General features: G+C 39.6%; 1 protein-coding gene across 3 annotated transcripts in view; it reads right to left on the bottom strand.

Annotated features, from left to right (window-relative positions):
- PIP5K1B (phosphatidylinositol-4-phosphate 5-kinase type 1 beta) overlaps window positions 1–19007 on the bottom strand; it is a 329179-nt gene that overhangs the window by 52621 nt on the left and 257551 nt on the right. The window contains exon 14 of one of the 3 annotated variants that reach the window (XM_082612674.1): window positions 5953–5992. The exons of the other annotated variants lie outside the window; for them this stretch is intronic. Within the exon in view, the coding sequence (XP_082468800.1) occupies window positions 5968–5992 (25 nt within the window). The 3' untranslated portion in view covers window positions 5953–5967. Of the gene's footprint in view, window positions 1–5952; window positions 5993–19007 lie in introns of those variants that run through there. 3 annotated transcript variants of the gene reach the window in all.

Here is a 19007-nt window from a genome sequence, read left to right as displayed (position 1 = left end):
GCTGAACGGCAGATTGGCATTCTAATTCAAAAGTCTCTATGCTAGCTTACCCCTCCAGACTGGAAATTATGGCTATATAATATTACAGTTTCCTCAAAGGAAGCATGCCGTGCCAAGTGGGTGCAGTGTAAGCCTTAGGCCTATTTAAGGCCACATGCTTGCTGGCTTGGTTTCGCTCTATTCATAAGAAAGGGCAAAGATGGGTTAGACTTTCCTCCCATGAGGCTCTGTATTGGTTACAATCAAGCATCTTCTCTTGGGAGTTACCTTAAGAGAAACCCAGAACTGCAAGGTTACAAGGAAACCAAAAGGCACTCTAGCTAAGAAAGCCACGTGATGTTTCCCTCCCCTCCCCAGCAGCTCTCCCAGATGGTCGTTCAGCTCCAGTGAGAGGCTCAGTATTTTCAGAGGTAGCCTATTTCTTCTCTAACCACACTAGAAACTCTTCCTTGTATAGAACAATTGTCTCTCTGTAACTTCTAGGCATGGGTTTTGACTCTCTGCCTTCTGAAGAGGAGCTCTCAGCCTGCTTCCACATGCCAGCCCCATCAGCTTCCTGGACTGTGCGGGGAGTCCGGTTAGCCCTGTATCAGGTACTGCTTATTTTGGGGCGGATCCAAGGGAGCATCCTTCACAGCAAGGCAACCACAGAACTGCGGTGCCAATGTATCCAAAGTCAGCATATTAATACATGCCCGTCTTCTGAGATAGCAAAGATCGAACGTTTACTCGTCATCAATAAATATTAGCTCTTTACTTCCCTTAGGACCTTTACTTCTCTTGATGGGATCACAATCATCCTTTGGTAAACCCTTAAGAGACATTTAGCCCACTGGGTTCATGTAAAGTGCCCCTATGGGTGAAGGTGGAACCACATACATTTCTAAGTGTCTATCAGATTCAAGGTTCAAAACAAATAAGTCAAGGAAATCTCGGACATGCCTGAGTATAAAAGCAGTCTCTAAGAAGAATGATGGCTTACTGGCAAAAGAGAAGGAAGTTTCGGGCTTCCCTGGTGGCGCAGCGGTTGACAGTCCGCCTGCCGTTGCAGGGGACATGGGTTCGTGCCCCGGTCCAGGAAGATCCCACATGCCGCGGAGCGGCTAGGCCTGTGAGCCATGGCCGCTGAGCCTGAGCGTCCGGAGCCCATGCTCCACAATGGGAGAGGCCACAACAGTGAGAGGCCCGCGTACCGCAAAAAAAAAAAAAAAAAAAAAAAAAAGAGAAGGAAGTTTCAAGACTGCCACTGGGAAAGAAAAATGCTATTGGTTTCATTTCCTTCTGATATGAATAGCAGGTGCTCAGACACACTGAGCTGACACACAAGTGTGATGGGGGAAAATACGTAGCTCTACCAACTGCCAGGAGCTGAGAAATAGAAGATATATTTTTATTCAAGTTCTTTTCCCCTTGGGGATCAGATCTTGCGTTTTACGTTAATTTGGCTGGAAGAATTTCACCCATGGAAAGCTACTGTCAGAGCACAAAGAAAGCACCTGAAAATTATCACCACCAATTACTGAATGCCCATGGTGGGAAGTGTGCAGTCTAAGGAACTGAAGTCTGAAGTGTAATAGCTATGTGATTGAACGCCAGCATGTATCTGAAATGCAGAGTTTCAGGCAAAGACTGTATAATGAATGCCCCAACTGCTCTCACAGGAAAGGTCACTGAGCAGGGGAGTGTCAGCCCTGTAACAACTGAACCAAAGTAAACTTTTATTGGAAGAAACATCAGAAGTATACTCCTTCCAGAAATGGTCAGCATGTCATCCTTAGAGGGACCGCTTGTTTGGTTTAATGCCCTGTAGTTGCTATCCTGAAACTATTAATAATTTTTGAACAAGGGGCCCACATTTTTATTTTGCAGGAGATCCCACAAATTATGTAGTCGTCCCGAATGGCTGTGATGCTTTGGGAAGGTCAAGTGGTTTTGCTTAATAATCTAAATTAAATATAAGTTTCAATACAGCAAGATAAAGGTTCTTTTTAAAAGTAAAAGGATGGTATTTTTGGTTGAGAAACAGAATCGTAAGGTTTTAGAGACTGTGGTAATAGTAGAGAACATGGTTATTATCAAGCAGAACTTGGCCCAAGGTTGTATTATACTGAAATGTTTAGTTGGAGTACAATTTAGAATTGTCTTGAAGTTGTCAATATATATGACACAGTTGTGCTTTTGACTATGAACGTTTTCCTCTCTTATTCACGTGATAAGTTTTAAGAAATGTTAACTAGATACCAAGTACAATTCTAGGTACCAGAAATGCAAAGAGGAATTAAGTCAGCCCCTGGCCTCAAGGTCAAGTATCATAGAGGATGGTAAGCTTGGCCAGTGTCTTTTCCATAATTTTAATACCTTGAGCTCCAGATTCAGTCTAGATGGTCTGAATGATCCTCTTCAAATCAAAGAACAACGTGAGAGTATTTAAGGCAAGTATTAAACATCTAATTTTATCTATGGAAAATTAACAATAAAATCCATCTAATCTTTATGAGGCAGTCAGAATTTGAGAACCTTGCTCACTTACTAAGGTAAAGAAATGCTTCATGATTTGAGGAGAAGCTTACTTCATCTATTTATCTTAAATCAGTTTAACACAAGCCTAATAATTTTGAATGCACTTAACTGGTTCTCTGAATTCAGAGAGGACTGCTTTTTCTATTTGCGTATGAAAAATAATATACCCTCCTTTGATAGCAGAGAAATATCATCAAATCTTTGGATTCTGCATAAAACAAGAGTATTTTGTCCAGAATCAAAAGTTTATTCTATGTTTTTTTTTCCAAATCAGAATTTTAAATAAAAAAGTAATCTCAATACTACATATTGTTACATTCCTGAAAAATTGGAGAAGGCAAAACGTGTATATGTGTTCAGGTAAAAATGGTGTAAATACATTTCCACCTTTGCTTCCTACATAAGAACTCATAAAATTGAGAAAAAAAGCCTAGAACCAACCTGATTCACAGAATCCCCCCAAACTTAGGAATTAGAAGCACCAGGGGTCTCTGAAAGTGTGTATATGTGTGTGTATGTGGTGGGGGGCAACTAAGATAAGTACATTTAAGAAGCAGGCAGATCGGGACTTCCCTGGTGGCTCAGTGATTAAGAATCCGCCTGCCGATGCAGGGGACACTGGTTCGTTCCCTGGTCCGGGAAGATCCCACATGCAGCAGAGCAACTAGGCCCACTTGCCACAATTACTGAAGCCAGCATACCGCAGTGAGAGGCCCACGTACCGCGACCAAGGGTGTGCAGAAATGAAGACCCAATGCAGCCAGGAAAAAAAAAAAGGAGCAGGCAGATCATCTCTCCCACTCCCTACCATGGGGCAACTGCCCTTTCTCAATCCTGGCACACATTCAAACACAAACAAATGGAGACTGATTCTCTACAGTGGGTAGAATAGAGGGTCTCTGGACCAGGGGCCATCAGGCACCATGGAGGGCTAGAGATCATTCTGGAAATGAGGAGATTAGGTGGGTGTTAGCTTGCTCCATTCAGAGGCAGCCTCCTTCCCTCACTCAGGTCCCAGAATGCTGGCAGGCAGCCTTTATCCTCCAGGCTGGAGAGATTGGTAGAGTCATTCCTGGGGAATCTTATCAACCCAAGAAGACAAAGATACTGATTATCAGAGGCTCCCCCAACTAAACAACTCAGCCAGATCACTGTACAGTGAAAACCACAGATGAAAAGCCCCAGCCACACACGTAGAGCTTTTAATTATCTTGTTAGTGTCCCACTTTTTGTTTGAAATGGTTTTATTGTGATATTATACACACACCATACAACTGATCCATTTAAAGTACATAATCCAATGTTTTTAGTATATTCAGAGTTGTGCAACTATCACTGCAACCAATATTAGAAGATTTTCATCACCTCCAAAAGAAAATTGTACTTATAAGCAGAACTCTCCATTTTCCCCAATTCCCTCAGCACTAGGTGACAACTAATCCACTTTCTGTTTCTATAGACTCACAGTGGTGCCCTTTTAAGTATGAACAGACAACCGAAGATTACCATAAATCTGAGAAAAGTCACTATTTTAAAAGATAGAGACGGAAAATACAGAAAAAAAACCTAATTGGAGGGAAACTGAGATTATGCATGGAGAAAAAAATGCCGAAATATCCACATCCCAACTATCTTTCATATCCTCAGATAAGTAACTGTAACTATGAAACAAAAGAATATGATACTTAAAAAACAATAAAGACAAGACAGAGGTCTTGGGGAATAAAAATACAATAGTAGAAATGACTCAGTAATAGGGCTGGATGAAAATTTGAGGAAATCTCACACACACAAAAACAGAGCAAAGAAACAAAGAGATGGGAGACAGAGAAAAACAAGAGAAACATAGAAGGCCAGTCCAGCAGTTCTGATTTTCAAATGAGGAAATACAGAGAGAAGAGAGAAAACAGAGGCAAGGAAATCATCAAGAAAATGTCCTAGAAACAAAATCCTCCTACGCTGTTGGTGGGAATGTAAATTGGTGCAGCCGCGATGGCAAAGAGTATGGAGGTTCCTTAAAAAACTAAAACTAGAGTTACCACATGATCCAGCAATCCCACTCCTGGGCATATTATCTGGAAAAGATGAAAACTTTAATTCAAAAGATATGTGCACCCCAGTGTTCACAGCAGCACTATTTACAATAGCCAAGACATGGAAGCAACCTAAGTGTCCGTCGACAGATGAATGGATAAAGAAGATGTAGAACATATATACAATGGAATATTACTTAGCCATAAAAAAGGAAATAATGCCATTTGCGGCAACATGTTTGGACCTAGAGATGATCATACTAAGAGAAGTAAGTCAGACAGAGAAAGACAAATACCATATGATATCAGTTATACATGAAATATAAAAAAATAATACAAACGAACTTATTTGCAAAATAGAAATAGACTCACAGACAGAAAACAAACTTATGTTTACCAAAGGGGAAAGGGGTCAGGAGGGATAAATTAGGAATATGGTATTAATAGATTCACACCACTATATATAAAATACCTCAAGGATTTACTGTATAGCACAGGGAACTATATTCAATATCTTATAACCTATTATTATAAGATATTGAATATAAGAATCTGAGAAAAGAATCTGAAAAAGAATCTGAAAGTGTGCATGTATATATGCGTGTGTGTGTGTATGTGTGTGTGTGTATATATATATATATGGCTGAATCGCTGTGCTGTACACCTGAAACTAACTCAATGTTGTAAATCAACTATACTTCAATTAAAAAAAAGAAAATGTCCTAGATCTAAAAAAACAAAACAAAAAAGGAAAAAACCAAACCAAAACAAAAAAAGTAAAAGAAACAAAGAAAATTTCCTAGACCTGAAAGACATGAGTGTGCAGAGTGAAAAGGTCCATTGGATATACTTTACAATGAATAAAAATAAGACCCACTCCAACATACTTTATTAGGACAAAGTGAAGATCTTTAAACTTTCATATAGGGAAAACAATAGGTCACATATAAAGGATCAGGAAGCAGAATGACTTTGAACTTCTCAGTAAAAACCTGGGGAGCCTGAGGCAATGGAATAATGCCTTTAAAAACCTAAAGGAAAACTATTTCCAAAATAAAATCTTACAGCCTGCCAAACTGTTATGTGAGTGAGCTAAGCATAAAGACATTTTCAGACATGCACGAACTCAAAAAATTTGCTCCCCACGAGTCCTTTTCTCAAAAAGATACTGGACGATGTACTCCACAAAAACAAGGGAACAATCCCCAAAAGAGGAAGATTTGAGAACTGTGAAGCAGGGGAGCCAATACCGGAGACAAAGGTAAAGGAAGTTCTCAGGATGACAGTTGTACACCAGGCACAGAGGGCAGACTGAATCAGGTCAGAAGGTCCCAGGGAGAGATGCTTCAGGTGATGACAGTGATGCAATGTCTGATGCATCTGAACCAATTATGCATGGTGAATATCTTGAGATTCAATTAGTAACAAGTATTAGACAACTAAGTAAACAAAAAAGAACAGAACATCATTTATTTTTGGGAAAAATACAAGGAAAAGTAATGAGATTTTATAAGGCACAGTTGTAAATAGTGATTATGACATAATAAGGTAAATAACAATCTAACCAAAATTATGATGCAACTCTACTAGGGGGATAGAGGGGTAGAGAAGGGTTAGTGTGGAGGTAGGGGTAATAAAAGGGAGCTATATTATCCTTTTCCAAAATGAGAACAAGAAGTAGAAACACAAGCATTCTGTTTAGAGAGATGGAGAGAAACAGCCAAAAAATCAGATAAAAAGGTGAAAGTGATTGCCTTTGGGAAGGAGGAAATGGGGGTGAGGAGTGGATGGGTTGATGGTTTTCATTAGTAGTAATTGAAGAACTATTTGACTCTAAAGTATATCTTTGATAAAAACTTAAAAAAATATGAAAAAAGCATGAGAACAGTGCCATAAAATATGCGTGATATGAAGTAGCATTTATGCTATGATTATAATCATATAACAAATCTGAAAAGAGCTTGACTGGGGTTCACAAAGGCATTAAAAATTGTATTATGGGCCTCCCTGGTGGCGCAGTGGTTGAGAGTCCGCCTGCCGATGCAGGGGATACGGGTTCGTGCCCCGGTCTGGGAGGATCCTATATGCCGCGGAGCGGCTGGGCCCGTGAGCCATGGCCGCTGAGCCTGCGCATCGGGAGCCTGTGCTCCGCAACGGGAGAGGCCACAACAGTGAGAGGCCCGCGTACCGCAAAAAAAAAAAAAAAAAAAAAAAAAAAAAAAAAAAATTGTATTATGGTGGTGGGATTAAGAATAACTGCTTTCTTTTCCAAATTCCCTACACTATAAAGTTCTTATATAACTGTTATAATCAGAAAATGAATTCACAAAGCTGAAAAAGAGTATTCCTTATCATGGACCGAAAATTGGTCAAGAATTAGTTCTATTTTCCAAATCCAAGATCAAGTTATCAGGGAAGGATTCTGGGTGGCTGGTGTTTTCTCTTTTTCTTACTCTTTTTTACTTCCAAGTCAGTATTGGGAATATTATGAACCAACCTTCTAAAAATGATCAGTTAATCAAAGGTAGTGTTTATGTTTAGTTTCTCCACTCAGTACCATGAGTCTCAGATATAGTCTTTGCAATGAGATAAAAATAATTGCTCTGTCAATTTTGAGGAAATGAGAAAAAATATCTCCAAATATCCAAAGTTAATACTGCTCAAATAAAGTTAATCTTTAAAATTTTGTGGTGTGAGACATATGCATTACAATGACTTTTAATTTTAATGTTCAAGAAATGAAATAAAACCAGTTCTGTGGTCTAACTCTGGAGACATCTCACACAACATTCCAAAGATTCCATCAGATTTAAAAATTAAAAATATTAATGCCTTTTCATTGCGAATGTGATACACGATGAAATTTAGTAAACTATCAAACAGGAGAAAATAAGGTAAAAAACCATACCTAGTTCTACAACTCAAAGCTACAAAATCATAAACGCTGCTTGGATGTCTCTGAATGAAAATGAATACTGAAAAAACTTAAATTTCTTTGACTAATATTTACACAAACTTTTCTCTTATCTGTAGGATGCTCTGTTTGAAACCCACTTCCACAGAGGAGGCTTTTAGTTTCAGGGGTAAGTGACCCTGTGGGTGGTATTTTAGTTGAAACAGTCTGAACAATTAAGAAGCAGAAAATCTGTCTCATTAAAAAAAAATACTGACTTTTTCCTTACAGGCTATGTTTGGTACTACCACTGGTGCCTATACAACTGGCATAGCTCCCCGTCTTTGCTAACAGAACCCCCAAATTTTGAGTTTAGGTAGTGGGTGGAGATCAGTAGTCTCAGAGTAGGTAGGCCTCTTTCCAGACTCCTATGCAACAAGAAGTGGTCATGCAATCTACTTCTGACCATGAGTTATTAAGGAGGTCTTTTGGGGCCATGACTGGGAAAGCTCCCCCCAGCTCCCCTACCCATTGGATAAAAGAACAGACCATCACCATATGAAACACCCTCCCTTTTTTTTTGCTTTGTTCTTTCTGTTTCCTTCTTGAATGCATTTCCTGGAGTGAGGACAAGATGTCTAAGGCTGTGGCAGCTACTTTGTGACCATGGGGCAACAATATGGAAAGAGCATGGATCCATGAGAATGTCATTGGGCAGCTGCACCCATCCTGGACTGCACACTTCCAGACTTTATGTCAAATAAATGACAAATCTTCTTTATTATATTTTAAGCCAGTACTGCCCAATGTTTTTTTAGTGTCATGACATTCATAGGACAGGATAATATTTGTACTGTCCTACAGGGAACATGGAGGAGACTGCTGGCTGCTGAGATGAATAGCCCTTGGGACTTTGGCTCTCCTAGGTCTCCCTCACCACCCTGAAGACTGAGGGGGGAATAAATATCTCTGCTCCTCTTTCTGTGGCTCACCAGTGGGTCTCACCATACAGGTTGGAAAGTTCTAGTTTAAGCTGTGCTTACCAATCAGTATTCTGTTACTTGGGCTGAAAGCATTTCTAACTATTACTGGGCTCACTTCTACTTCTTAATGCAAAGTGACAAGATTTCATAAGATATCTTATACATTCTCTAACAACATATAAATATATAAGAAACACTGAGCTAAGCCTAAATCACATCACATGATTCCACTGACTGGACTATTTGTTATTTAACTTGTTTTCTTTTTTGTCAGTTATGGGGCACTTCCTAATTGGCTAAGGTCACATTTCATGAGATCTTAAAATAGGAAAGCTTTCAAACGATGCAACTGAGAATATAGTCATTATGATTGAAGAACTATAGATTTCTGAGGAAAAAAATTCATTAGTATCTAGAAATTCATTTTATGGGTCAAGTTATTACATTTTTTTAATACATTCTTAGGTTTGGGTACACAGTGGCCTTGATAATAACTGACTTTTCTACATTATTGTCATGTATGTTTCTGAGTAAGTCCCTTTAACCAACTCCACTAGTGCTTACCCTACAGGGTTGACAGGTGCATTAAATAAAATAACACCCGTAGAGTGCCTGGTAGACTACATGGTATAGAGTAGGCATCCAATACATGTTCTTAATATTATTATCATAACAAGAAATGTAAAAATTATGCATTAATTAATGGTAGCCATATAACTCATCAATTTTCAAAAATCTTCCATATTTAGTAAAAGACTTTATAAATATTATTAGATAAGTGCTATAAAAATATGAAGCACTCACCATCCCCCAGAATTCATGTAATTATTTCAATCTCAGGCCAGCTCCCAAGTGACCTGCCTTCCTGTCTTAGCAAAGAGGTGCCATGCTCCGGTTATGTCTGAGAACTGTGTGTTCTTCAACAAAAATATCCAGTTCCCTAGTTCTCCAGAGAACATACTGAGAGGATTTTACGTGGGAGCCCCTTGTTTGTTAAGAACTGTTTTTACGTCACTAAGGCACAGAAATTAATTTTAAATCTGCCTCAGCCACAGAATGACACATGGGACCGAATGACAGTCAAGGGCAAACTGGGGAACTCTGCTCTCTCAGTGTCTGGAGTGATAAGCTCAAGGCATCTGTCTGCACTTGAAAAGGTAGACGTATTAATTATTGTTACGAATATGGCTAGAAGCAAATGATCAGTATACATCTTCCTGGAATTAAGTTTTTAATAAAACAGCATTTCCCTTTTGGGGATCCCTTCTTAGTTCAACTAAGAATATACACCTCAAATGTTGCATTTGGATAATGAAGAAACATTTTCTGAGCCAGGGAAAGGGACACTACCATTAGGGACATAGAGTTTTTGCTATTTAGTGCCTTCCAGTGCTGCGGGCATCACAGACAGCTCCAGGCAAGTCATCTTTCCTAACTCTGTTCTCCTAACTCACTTTGCACAGATCTTTCATTGAACTGAATACCACTCACCTTCCATTCTATATATTCAAATATGAGAGTTTTTTAAGAGCAAAGATTTTCCATCTTTTCCATCCTCTCTAGCATCTTATATAATGTCCTGTGACTAGAAGGTCCTCCCCAAATGTTTGGGGATATTGAATTAAAGTACGTGAGAATGTGTATTATCGATGTGAACAGACGTGGTAAGGATCCCAGCCTGGGGCACTGAGATGAGGCAATGTCCATTTTTAGGATTTAGATCTGTCTGATAGGCTGGTGGGGCAGGCCCAGTGCATGTCTATTTGCTGAGGGTTGAGGGAGATCTAAGAAAGCAGATGAACTGAGTCACGTCTTAATTATCAGATGATATGTTTAGTTCAGTGGTAGGCTAACCCCAAGGACTCATGCTTTATTCCTAGGGCTAGAGACACAGAGAAAGTCACGGAGTGGGGGATGCTTCCTGATTTACAGCCTCGTGATAAGCTACCAGTCAAAGCAAAAATACAAAGGACTCATGGCAAAATAGACTTTTAAACTCATTCACACCGAACCAGGCACATACTCATTATGGAGGAATCCATTATTGATGATGTCTATTTTGAAAGAGGGTGCCCTGAACAAGGACAGGAAGTATAGGTCCCAGTACCATTTCTGCTATTAAGTTATGCTGCAACTTCAGAATACTCAGTCGGCAACTCTCTGGGCCTCTCTTAATTTATAGACAAAGAAGTAGAAGCAGATGGAATACAACACATCTAATTATTCTGTCACCTCCAACCCCTCTAAAATGACAATAAAGGGTTAAAAAAAGACATAAACTTAAAAAAAGGGCAGAAGATGGGGAGAGGGTAACAGACACAACAGTTTGGAGCCTAGAAGCCACGTAGACAGGTAGCAACTGATTGCAAACCCAAGAGAGCTGAATCCTAAGCCACCAGTGGGGAAAGCAGAGAGACACATAGCCAGGCAAATACTCGGGCCCATTCCAGCAGCACACTGGAAGGCTTTTTTTCCCCTCTGATGAGGACATAGAACAGAGGACATCTGGACCCAGGGACACCAGAGGCAGCTGAGGGAAAAGAGAGTGATGAGGTTGAACATGTGCCTATTAGATGCTGAGACACCCAGCCCTCCTCCCTGCCAAAGGTCCCAGAAGGCTGACAGCCAGGCCTTTCCCCTCCAAGCAAGAAACTGGAAGCATCTTCTATAGGGAATCAGATCAGGTCACAGCAAAGACTGGTGGACACCAACACTGGTTCCACATCAAAGAGTCCAACTGGATGCCCTTTAGTGAAGCTTGGTCAACTCAAATGCTTAAGCTTCCAGTCAGACTTTTAATTTCCCATTCAAACATATGGTTGAGCAACAGGCAAAGATTTCCAGAAATTTGAGGAAAACTTTGAATATGAAAGAGGCAGACCAAAACGAACAGAAAAAGGCAACCCACATGAAAATTGAGACCAAAAGATAAGAGACAAAAATCAGAGCAAAACAAAAAACAAAATCTTGATCTCTTCAGGAGAAAAGAGAAGAAATTTCAACTGTGAAATAAGGAAAGATTGCTAGAAAGGAGACCAGTAAACAAAAAAGATTTTTTTTTTACTGAATCTTTTTTCAGTAAACAAAAAAGAATTCTCATAATATATGGCAACAAAAATGAAAACCTCAGTGGAAGGATTAGGAGATAAAGTGGAGGAATTCTCTGAGAGAGTAAAATAGGAAGACAAACAGATGGAAAGAAAGAAAGAAAAGTAAACTGGAGGACAAATCCAGGAGATTCTATATGCATAAAAGGAGTTGTAGGAAGAAGAAAGGAAGTAGAGGGAGGAAATTTAAAAAGTTACAAAAATTTTCCCAAACTCCAAAGCATGCGTTTGCAGATCAAAAAGGCCTTCTGAGATTGGTGGAAAATAGACCTGAAGCAAAGCCTATTATCATGAACCACTGAGACACTAGGGGGAAACTGAAGAGATAATAAGCTTCTAGAAAAAAACACAGGCCATATACAGAAGATCAGGAATCAGAACAGCACTGCATTTCTCAATGGTAACTGGAAACTAGAAGATAACAGAGCAAAGCCTTCACAGTTAAAAACAACAACAAAAAAGATTTACAGTGTAGAGTTTTATATCAGCTAATCTATCAATCAAGTGTTAGGGTGAGAAAAAAGACTTGTTTGGACATGCAAGGCCTTGAATATTTTGCCACCCATGAATCCTTAGGAAGATACTGGGGGATGCGCTCCACCAAAATGAGGGAGCAAACCAAAAGAGAGGCAGATACAGGATATGCTAAACAGGGGAACCAACACAGACAAGAGTTGATAAGGATCCCAGGATGGTGGAGAAGGGAGACTCCAAGATAGCATATGAACTTCAGGCCCTAGAGGGCAATCCAATCCAGACGGGAGCAAGTCAGAAGGCTTTGGGGGAAACTTCTGTAAGGCAGTGAAATTAACAGAACATGATGCATCTAAATAGTTTGGGAAGCAATTAAGACAACTGGTGGAGAGTTTAGGCTTCCATTAAATACAAATACACAGAAAGCTAAGCAAACGAAAGAACAAGATGATTATTACAGAGAAAATAAAAAGTCATACAGAAAAGGAAACCCAAACATAATATTCACATGATTATAATAAAACACTTGATATAGATCTAAGCACAATCATGATATAACTATACTGGAAGACTAGAAGAGTGGGTGGGAAGGACGCATGTTTGTGGTGGGTGTGGAATGGGGAAAAGACAGCTAAATCTTCATCTTCTATAGTGGGAAGTTATTAGCTAATGTCTAAATCTGAAAGATTGAGAAACAGCAATATAAGCATGCTGTTTAGAGATACAGAATTAACTGCCAAACAAATCAGCTAAAAGAATTGAAGGTGGTCACAGCTGGGGACAGTAAAGTGTATGGGGAGGTGAACAAGGACCTTCTCTATTTCCTAATAAACTTTATACAACTATTTGACTGTCAAATTCAGTACACAGAATTTTGATATAAAAAAATAAAAGGGCTGGATGACATGATGTCAAAAGGACCCTTCCATTGCCAAAGCTCCATGATTCTTTTAGGGCAAGTTTTGCTACTGGGATTGGAAAAGTTATCAGGAGGATGGGCAGGGAAATTCACTAATGAACTTGGCCTTGGCTTGCCTGACTTCTCTTCTGTCACAACTCAGTGAGGACAAAGAAAATGGCTAGTAATGGCAGATAGAATTATCAGGACATGAACCCAGATGCACTTACATATAAATAAAGGATAAAACACCTTTTCCCAGACATTAGTGATTAAATACTCAAAAGTATTCTTCCAATGTGATGAGAAACAAACAAAAGAAAAGACAGAGAAACTAACACATATTTTCTCCAGTAGCCATCAGGATGAATTTTCATTTTATCCAAATCCTTTGTTGAGAAAACAAGTCTGGTAGTTTTTAAGGTCTTCTGTGACCTTCCAAACACTAATTTTTAATATGGCTGGCCAGAAAAGTAATGAGCTCCTTCACATCATTATATATTTCATCTTTATTACTTTATCCTTGAAAGCAGGTTATTAAATAATTACATTTTGGATTAATATTATTTTGATTTGAGATTTTATCATTGTCTCCTAATTCCCTCATTACTCTTACCTAATTCTCCTGTCACCCAGACTATCATGAGCTTCAAGCAAAAGGTGGTTGTGTAGACATGTTTAGTCAGCCAGTGGGGGGGGGCGAGGAGGTCCGTTAGTTTCTCCAAAATTAATGAGTCCTCAGCAGCAGGTTTATATTTGTGACTTCCACGGTGAAATCTTTACCCCAAAGCACAAGTCATCTAAGTTACAGGGAGATAAAGCTGGTTACTGTGGAGATAATTCCACAGATAACAGAAGGATTTAACACAGGGTGCTGGGGATCAACTTCCTTCTAGCCTTGGAAAAAATGAGGTTTGTTACTTTGTGTATATTAGGTGTATTGGAGAATCAAACTCAGGATCCAGGTGTAGACTATATGATGTAAATCTGGGGGGTTTTTTTTGCCAAAAAAAGGCCTGGGTTTGAGGAGGGGAAGCTAAACTAACAGGCATATAATGAAGCTGCTATCAGGCTACAATTTTCTCTGCAGGTGCCCCAGTCACAACTGGAGAAAGATATGACATGGCTCTTAGGTTCTCCTGTAATCCCAGCATGCCTAAAAAGGTCCTAATTTCTAAAATGAGATATTCTTCTCTTGGGAGGCTGGGTAACAAAGCAGGCTTCTGCTTCAGGATTCTGAGGAGTGTTATTCTCCCCCAAACACGTATCATCATTTTCTTGGTGACCTAGTTTCCTGACACAAGAGAAAAGTTGACTAAATCCTTCTCTTCACTCTAAGGAGAATGGAAGTGACACCACACCTCTCCACCAGCCAAAAGTGTGTTTGCTCTAAACTGAGTTTTATTCAGTTGATGAGATGGGGTAGGCTGGGGTCTTGGCAATAAAGTGCTTTGATAGGGCATGGGTGATGGCTATCTTGCCTCCAAATTCTATCAGCTGCTCTATCTCCTGGATTCCCCAGGCTTACAAACCTCTTTGTGGAATTCTTGAGCTGAAGAACCTTTTTATCTATCCCATGTGCCTGGAATTAGCTATGACATTTCTATGAGTATTTATAACCAGCATCTACTCTAGCGCAGTACCAGGGAAAGTGTTATTGGCTGTCAGACAGACTTGTTGGTAAATATCGGAGTCTCTAATTGCACACAGTATTGAAAAAAATTATGGCTACCTTACATTCCATTATTACCTTGGCATAGTACTAAATTGACTCTACGATTCCTTTTGTAAGAGTCTAGATCAATTCTTGCTCTTGCACGCACACACCATCTTTGTGAAGCTTTGATTTTTGTAATTCTTTTTTTTTTTTTTTGCGGTACGTGGGCCTCTCACTGTTGTGGCCTCTCCCATTGCAGAGCACAGGCTCCGGACGCGCAGGCTCAGTGGCCATGGCTCATAGGCCTAGCCACGCCATGGCATGTGGGATCTTCCCAGACCGGGGCATGAACCCGTGTCCCCTGCATCGGCAGGCGGACTCTCAACCACTGCACCACCAGGGAAGCCCTGTAATTCTTTTTTGTGAAAGAACTTACTTCTATCTAAGTTTTTGCTCTGTGTGCTCTGGTTGTTATTTATATGCTGTCTCCAGTCTCCTTTGCAATGCTGGGCAAACCACATTCCTCAGGCTCCTTGGACAGGTTCTGACAGTTGAGGACACTGGCAGGAAGCAGGGTGGGCGGAAGAGAGAAGGGTCTCTTCTCTTATTTTTTTTCCTTCCTTCTTTGGACGATGTCTTTGGAGCCGGTTGTGTCCCTGCCACTATCCCAGCTCTTTAGGTGACATCCTCCTCCATTGTCCCTGCTCCTAAGGGGGCATCTGGTCCCCACGTGGGGCCCTCCTTCATGAGTCTAGGTTCTGGTGACATGGTAGGGCTCCTGCTAAGAGCTGCTTCCTGCAGTTAGTTATTTACCTGGGTTTCTGCAACTCCCTCCTTTCACTCTTCCAGCCTCCCATGCTCTGTAACCAATTCCATTGCCTAAATTCTCTTTGAAGTTCCAAATGTGTTTTCTGTTTCCTTGACAGAACTCTGACTAATAAAGTACTCCATGAGGGCTTTTTGCCAAAAACAACTATATCTTGCCCCTTACAGTGGGACTTATGGGGAAGCTGCAAGGTGTTAGGGTCTGGAATCACTTGATTATTTTAACAAGTATTTTGAGGCTGCCTACTATGTGCCACGAGGCATGATAAGTACTTTCCAATTATTATTTCATTTAATCTTTGTAACAACGCTCTGGGGCAGTAGCATCATAATCCGTATTTTATAAATGAAGAACCGAGGCACACAAAGGTAAAGTGACTTGCCCAATGTTCGATAGCTAGAAGTGGCAGTTTGAGGACTAATGCCCTAACTGATGATATATAATAGTGAAAGTGAAAGAGAAAAACTTGGCCGGGGCTGGAGGGGTCAAGGAGGTCTGTCTGCAGGTAGGAGTATTCAGAAGAAGAAGCATAAAAGCACAGAGTTTGGAGAGGTCAGATTCAAAATTCAGCATCAACAGGAGGGTTGCAGACACCTTCCAAGGGGCTGGCAGAGCCCCCAGCTGGCATCTGGGTATGGCAGGGAGCTGCCGTGGCCACAGCAGATACTGCAGGCACGTGCTGGCCCTCCCTGGAGGTTATGGTTAGAGAACTGGAATTACTAGCAAGTTCTTGCACCCAACTTTCTTCTCCCTTCATTTTGTAAGTAATGAAGTGTTCTTTTTAACCTTACTGTGTCAACAGAGGATATGGGATTTCCTAAATCAAGCAGAAACATACCTAACAAAAGTCTCTTCTCGATGAAGTTCTGCCATTTACAATGTAATGGGTATTATGTAGAGGGTATTATGCCTAGCGAAATAAGTCAGAGAAAGACAAATACTGTATATTATCACTTACATGTGAAATCCAAAAAATAAAACAAATGAATGAATATAATAAAAACAGAAACAGATTCACAGATACAGAGAACAAACTAGTGATTACCAGTGGGGAGAGGGAAGGGGGAGGGGCAAGATAGGGGTAGGAGATTAAGAGATACAAACTACCATGTAGAAAATAAATAAGCAACAAGGTTATATTGTACAGCACAGGCAATCTGGCTAATATTTTATAATAACTTTGAATGGAGTATAATCTATAAAAATACTGAATCACTATGCAGTACACCTGAAACTAATATAGAATTTCAAATCAACTATATTTCAATTTAAAAATAAGTCTCTTCTCAATGATCATGTAACAATTTGGAGTCAACCTGTAGAGTTGGAAAATAGAAACGTAAGGAAATAGTTATTTTAGGTTTCTTATGAATTTAACTTAATATGTCATATTTTTAGTGTTTGAACACTAAGAATCTAACATCTTTGAAATGAAAATCTTTACTCAAAATCACATTGAAAAAGAAAAGGCAAAACGGGTAAGAAAGAAGAGAACTTGTGTGGATGTTACTGAATTTCCATTAAAAGCATCATCTAAAAGCCATCTTGTCTGAGATGTGATGATATGGACGAGGGCAGCTGTTGAATGGCTGAGGCTCGTGCCTTATATTCTCTGTCAATGCTGTGCATGGAAATCATGGCTCTACTTTTTAGCCATTTGACCTCAGGAAAGTTAGCTAATATTGCTAAGCAACTCCCGTCTGTAAACTGGAGATAACGAAGATAATGACCTTATAGGGTTGCTGTGAGAATTGAGTGACTTGATCCCATGTTAAGAACTTAACACAAACCCTTAATAAGGTCCAATAATTAGCTGTTTTTGTAGTTGTTATTGGATTATTATTGGCGATTTGAAGTATGACTAGTACTATGACAGAGAAGTTCCCATAGGTACCACATTTTTAGTAAGCAAACTTAGCCCAATGACTTCTAGAATAAACATCATAGGTAGATGCTAACATAAGCACAGCACTTTGCCTACTGGAAATACTATAGTTATTAAGCAGCAAAAAACGGCTCAAACACAGGGCCAGAATTCACGTTAGGAAAAAAATCAACCACTGACCATCTGTGCATAACACACACATCAAGGATAAGACCAGAAGTCTTTGGAGACCATGATGAAAGGGGCGGTACAGTGGAAAGAACATGAGGCTTGGACCCCAGAGAACTGTGTGACAGTTTAAATCCTATTAGCAGGCTATGTGACCTTGGATATATCACATAATGCATGTCTCTGCATTTCTCTTTCCTTATCTTTTAGACACATCTGTAAGATAATGGGTCTCTAATATTCTTTGGGATGGCTCTATTTGTATGTCTTTAAATTTGAATGGTAAGCAATTTGTGGGGAGGTACTTTTAGCTGGAGGCAATGGTTCCACCCTCTCCTAGGTTTGCCATACTCTACAGGCAGGAAGAAAGCGGCACAGAACTTTGCTTGGAACCACTGAGTCAGCCTCTGAGGTCTAGAATGTTGGACCCATCATTTAGGGAGCCTTTGTCAGCCGTCCCTCTATGGGCAAATGACCAGTGGTTTTCCTCTGACCTATCTGCCCTTCTCACAATACACAATGTCTTCAGGATGAGTCAACTATTAGAAATAGCCACTAGCAAAACATGAGACTAGACAGAGTGGTGATGTTGGAAAAGGCATCTTTGATGGGGAAAGGATAAATATATTGGAATGCAGTAGGGTTTTCTATGCTTATGCATAATCAAAGCTCCAGCTTTGCTACCAACTGTGCAGGAAATCACAAAAAAGAATTAATATTCATGTGTGTAACCAATATCCACAACATTAAACTAAATTGTTCTTAACTTTGAGATAAAACACATTTGCCTCTGCATTTCTTAGTGCTCAATTTATACCTCCTTTCAAAGGACAGAAGTATTATTAGGAAAGAAAAATTTAAGAATAAAAACTTCAGAATGTAAATCCCGCTATTTGACTGGGAAGCAAGAATCCACAATAGTTTCTTTTTATTCCTATGAGTTGCATGCTGTAACATAAGACTGTTGAGCAGAACTTGAAAATATGTACCCCCACTAAGCAGGTCAAATATATACTTTAAAAAATGATACTATTTTTTCTTTGCTTCCTAGTCAATTTTTGGAGTATGCTTAAAAAAAAAAAGAAGAAATTGCGATTGGGGTTTTTGAAGTCACAAACAATAATCCTTTAAAAAAAGGAATAATTCTAAGAGACAGCAGCTTCCTATTGCAGTATATAATTTAGGTGTGGAGACATCCAGGCACTAACTGACACTTTTCAAACTTAAGGATTCTGAAAAGACTGACAGAATGACAACCACTAGCTGAAGTATTTACAGCGTATTTAAGTGCAGATATGTTTAGTATAATGCAAAGTGGGAAAACAGACCACTCTGCCTTAACAGAAAAATGATTCATAGATAAAGAAAGAGAAAAGCCTAACATGTGAATTATAACATCACTTTTCTTTCCAGGCTATCTGGATTAGGTCTTAAACCTTAGTGGGCCACATGAGACTTAGAATATTGTCTATGTATTACCTCAAGAGACACCACGTAGGACTAGGAGGGCTCTAAAGGAAAAAATGATAGGAACAAAATATGACAACTTCTTTTCAGTTTGCT

This window comes from Mesoplodon mirus (genome assembly GCF_964341445.2).
Source record: "Mesoplodon mirus genome assembly, chromosome: 1".
NCBI lineage: Eukaryota > Metazoa > Chordata > Mammalia > Artiodactyla > Ziphiidae > Mesoplodon > Mesoplodon mirus.
Note: the sequence above shows the minus strand (reverse complement) of the source record. Positions and strands in the feature narration are given on the sequence as shown.